Source organism: Hyalella azteca, unplaced genomic scaffold (assembly GCF_000764305.2).
Source record: "Hyalella azteca isolate HAZT.00-mixed unplaced genomic scaffold, Hazt_2.0.2 contig66, whole genome shotgun sequence".
Classification (NCBI taxonomy): domain Eukaryota; kingdom Metazoa; phylum Arthropoda; class Malacostraca; order Amphipoda; family Hyalellidae; genus Hyalella; species Hyalella azteca.
The window spans coordinates 24740-29505 of NW_025930427.1; the positions used below are offsets into that span (position 1 = coordinate 24740).

The 4766-nt window shown below is 44.3% G+C and overlaps 1 protein-coding gene and 1 long non-coding RNA gene across 2 annotated transcripts in view; both read left to right on the plus strand.

Moving 5' to 3' along the window:
* Window positions 1-923: 923 nt before the first annotated feature.
* Window positions 924-4013, plus strand: LOC108670477. Its single transcript, XM_018157954.1, has 5 exons — window positions 924-944; window positions 1654-1831; window positions 2495-2656; window positions 3339-3461; window positions 3820-4013. The coding sequence occupies exons 1-5, from the start codon at window positions 924-926 to the stop codon at window positions 4011-4013; spliced, it is 678 nt and encodes a 225-aa protein (XP_018013443.1).
* A 288-nt stretch (window positions 4014-4301) lies between these two features.
* LOC108670478 overlaps window positions 4302-4766 on the plus strand; it is a 3806-nt gene continuing 3341 nt past the window's right edge. Inside the window, exon 1 of the long non-coding RNA XR_001930730.2 lies at window positions 4302-4441. This is a non-coding gene — a long non-coding RNA (uncharacterized LOC108670478). The remainder of the gene's footprint in view (window positions 4442-4766) is intronic.

Genomic DNA, 4766 nt, shown 5'->3' on the forward strand with positions numbered 1-4766 from the left:
AATGCGAGAAAGCACCGTCGATCGTGATTATAGGTTCTGACATAAAATAATATATATATTAATTCAAACATTTGCGACATTATTATTGATTTAAGATCTCATCGATCGTAAATCGTGGTCATCATGATACGACATGCTTAATATTTTACCGTTTACATTCACAGAAAAATCAAGTTATATTGTCTACCAGTGCGTGTCCTAATCTTCATCTAAACTATTAACAGACTAAAGTCACTTTACCTCAGCTTTTCATCTAATGAAAAGGCATTGATTATATTATTATGATCATTAGATTAGTCTTCCCCTCAATTATGTGCATAAGTATCTTTCATTTCATTAAGGAGCGGCCATCGCGTGCTTCTTATCTCGTCCGATGATCACGGCCAATATTCGGGGCATCGGTTTACCATTTCGGCCACTTATAAGTAACACCATTTATCAGTGCTGCCACTTATCAGTGTTGAAACTTTTCAGTGCTGCCACTAATCAAAGCATTCATACACAGCTGTTCATCTATGATGAATGACATCAGTAATTATGTTTCCCTGTACAAGAATGATGAATGATATATGAGGTCATATTGCCATATATTGGTCCAGCTTCTTGGAAATATCAACTAAAAGATTATAGATAATATCTTCTTTGTTTAGTCACTCTGCCTTATAATCTCATGATGGTTCGGGCTTATAAAGGGTCGGGGCTTGGCTGTTTAGGTTCAGTAGCAGACGAGGTTCAGTATTGTTTAGTCACTCTGCCTTATAATCTCATGATGGTTCGGGCTTATAAAGGGTCGGGGCTTGGCTGTTTAGGTTCAGTAGCAGGCGAGGTTCAGTAGCAGGCGAGGTTCAGTAGCAGGCGAGGTTCAGTAGCAGGCGAGGTTCAGTAGCAGGCGAGGTTCAGTGGAAGGCTCAGGAGATAACGTCATGTCATTCCCTCAGTTACTGGTGAGCCCTTGATAAAGGTTAGGTCATTTAGCTATTTTCATCATTATTACCACCTTACATTCTTCACGTGCACTAATTTCATTTTACGTGTTTCATCACTCTAATCATATCAAATTTTTATTTGCACTAATATCATTCAATTGTGAGTGACATTCATGCATCAAGTCATTCTAATAGACATTTCCTTTGCGCATTAGGCGATGGTGTTTCAGTAACTAACGCACGTATTATCAATATCAATATTTTTTGTAATAAACGCATCGGCATTAACGTGTTGGTGATGCATACGTGAAGCAAATACGGAAGTTTAGGTTCCAACAGCATGGAGACGACTATGACGGAAGCGCATATCTTAAATCATCGATGTTTAAAGCCCCAATCAAAAAATCAGTACGACACTTAATGATTAAATGGATCTGAATCTGGTCACTCCGACTCTGATCTTCGTCAAACCTCCATCTTTTTTGGATAACTTGAACCATCATAAAGGGTTATATTGTAATCATAATCCGTAGTTCAAATAATTCAGCACTGATAGCAGCTTGGGCTGTTCAATACTAGCAGTTCTATCAAACTTGTTTTTTGGGTACAATAAAGCACAACGCTCTTATATATAGTAACAAACCGCTTATAATTGACTTGCGTGAGATTTAATTACCTACGTCTTAATGCCACTAGTGACGCTAGTCACCCAATATTTCTATTTCAGATGACCTGCTCCACGCTATTGGCGTGCGTAACTGGCCGTGGACCGTACTGGGACCTGACTAGTGACGTCACTAGTAACTACTCTAGTTACCAGAAGTGGGACGCCATGCAAGTGGCTGAGTGGGCCCCGGCGCACGCTAGGGTCAATGGGTCCAGACTCATGCTGCTCCCTGACTGGTGTGAGTTATCCTTTCTTTCCATTAATAGGAAACATCTTTTTATATTATCTTGAGTATTTCAAAATGGCGGTTACCGGTGGATGTTCTTACGTCAGGAACTTGCGTTAAGTGCAATTGTCGTACAATTTCTCTCCTGTGCACCGCTATTTCAAGCACGGTATACCTACGTCAGGCATGTGCGGTTAGTGCAATTGTCGTACAATTTCTCTCCTGTGCACCGCTATTTCAAGCACGGTGTACCTACGTCAGGCATGTGCGTTGAGTGCAATTGTCGTACAATTTCTCTCCTGTGCACCGCTATTTCAAACACGGTGTACCTACGTCAGGCATGTGCGTTGAGTGCAATTGTCGTACAATTTCTCTCCTGTGCACCGCTATTTCAAGCACGGTGTACCTACGTCAGGCANAGCACGATGTACCTACGTCAGGCACGTGCGTTGAGTGCAATTGTCGTACAATTTCTCTCTTGTGTACCGCTATTTCAAGCACGATGTACCTACGTCAGGCACTTGCGTTGAGTGCAATTGTCGTACAATTTCTCTCTTGTGTACCGCTATTTCAACTACGATGTACCTACGTCAGGCACGTGCGTTGACTGCAATTGTCACTCTAAATATGTATATCCTGTGAACAACAAACTAAATTTGGATGTTCCTACGTCAGGCACGTGTGTGGAGGCGTGCAGAATGCAGTTGTCGTGCTTGTCAGTATCAGTGCGCGCTGCCTCTGACGTGAGCGTCAACTGCAGCCTGTCAGACGTACGAGGCAACCTGACCACCATGATACCAGCGAGCGGCTACACGCACTACCAGCGCTCAGGCGTAGGTAATACGCATGGTGGAGTGGTGGTCTTGGAACGGTACTTTCGATTTTAAATGCTCGCTACTAATTTTGATGAGCTAAATATCCTAAATATTATGATATTTGGGCTTTGCTAATAGTTTGATGGGCTAAGTTTTTCCATGAATAAAATATGAATTACTGAATCATTTGTTAGCTTGCGACCGATTGAAATTTTGAACCATTATATAATTTAATATAAACTAAGAAAATGTTAGAACATAAAAATAACTAAAACTCTGAAATAAACTTGATTTGCACCCCCAACTCCTAATATTAAGAGTGTGAGCACATTGTCTCTACCCAATTCTACCTTCTAAAATTGGTTGAAGTGGTTGGTGGCCCAGTGGTTACAGTTCAGAGTACCAAGAATGGCGGAGAGAGAGGGGGGGCCGGACCTCTGTGCGCCAGTTTCTTTTCAGAATCGGCAAGGAGGCCGGGCGGTTAAGCAAAGAAAATTCGAAGCAGTGCTTGAGTTGCGAGTTCGAGCCCGCAACAAGCTGTGGATGTTCTGCGATGTTAAGAATCGGTGACAGGCCTACGGCCTAATAAACGCTGAAACCGCTATATTATTATATTACTATTATTTATTCACTCCTCATTTCCACCCTCACCCCAACTCTACCCCTACCCCCCAATTCTACCTTCACTCCCCTCACTCCCCCAGCTCGTCTCCAGGACCACTGCCGGACCGACGACGAGTGTGCGAGCAGCGACGTGTTCTCGGTGTGTCGTGACGGCGCCTGCACGTGTCGCAACGGCACCGTTGCGGACGTGAACGGCTGTGCAGGTGAGTCATGCCGGTAAACTGTCTTTATTCACTTCTTTGTAGGCTGCGAAAGATAACATAACTCATATTATTTATTCGATTGTAAATCTCAAAATTACTTTAAATCATTTTTTTTCTTGGTTGTGAATAATCAAACTGTCTTGACTCACTTTTTTGCTGAGTTGTGAATCATTAAAATTTTTGGATTGGTTGTAAAGTGACATTTTGGTTCAAAATCATTCGTCAAGATGAGGAATTTTGCAAAACTATGCAAGCGACGTGTTGTTTATAGCAGCAGTTAAGCGTATTAATAAATTGTATCTTTATTGCGTGTAGGTATAAGCGAAGTATGGCCTAAGCTGTTATTCCAATATTACAGTTAACTGCAGCAGCGGATGGTTCCGAGTCGACTTATCAGACCGCAGCAACTGCTACTTCATCAGCACCGACAGGATCTTCAGCAGCGCAGCCGTGGACGCTTGTCAGTCCCGGGGCGGCGTGCTCGCTGACATCATCAGTCAAGAGGAGCAGGACGCGCTGGCAAGTCAGTCAACTCAGTCAGCAATACTTTAGCTCAGTGCAGCAGGCCTTTCATCTAATTTCAACTTTCTCAGGAAGGCAAATTATCATGCTATCTTATCTTGCCTATGCATATACCTACGACCACTGCATATACCTACGACCACTGCATATACCTACGACCAATGCATATACCTACGACCACTGCATATATTTACGACCGCTGCATATACCTACGACCACTGCATATACCTACGATCACTGTACAGATTTACGACCACTGTACATAATTACGACATTTTACGGTTGTTACGACAGCGCTGCTGACGCGCTACTTTACGATCTCGGACCGCCTGCTGTTTGGCCTCAACGACGCTGCGGGGCCCTGGGCCTACTGGGGACGGGGGGCCGGCGCCCCCAGGGTGGACTTCTTCTCGTGGGGGAGGGGGGAGCCCAACAGCCCCCTCGAAAAATGCACTGTCGTAAGTGATGTTTCAAGTCGTGCCGTAAGTCGTGGCGTAAGTCGTGGCGTGAGTCGTGGCGTAAGTCGTGGCGTAAGTCGTGGCGTAAGTCGTCGTGTTGTAAGTCTTGTTGTAAGACGTGGCGTAAGTCATGACGTAAGTCGTGGCGGGATTCGTGGCGTAAGTCGTGGCGTAAGTGGTGATGTAAGTCGTGGCGTGAGTAGTGGCGTAAGTCGTGGCGTAAGTCGTGGCGTAAGTCGTGCCGTTAGTCGTGGCGTAAGTCGTGACGTAAATCGTGGCGTAAGTCGTGGCGTAAGTCGTGCCGTTAGTCGTGGCGTAAGTCGTG

Bases quoted from the DNA above. Each gene is read 5' to 3' on its own strand.
- LOC108670477 (XM_018157954.1), top strand. From the start codon at position 924: ATGTCATTCCCTCAGTTACTG. The intron at 1,832-2,494 runs GTGAGTTATCCT...TTCCTACGTCAG, and splicing joins CATGCTGCTCCCTGACTGGT to GCACGTGTGTGGAGGCGTGC. The intron at 2,657-3,338 runs GTAATACGCATG...TCACTCCCCCAG, and splicing joins CTACCAGCGCTCAGGCGTAG to CTCGTCTCCAGGACCACTGC.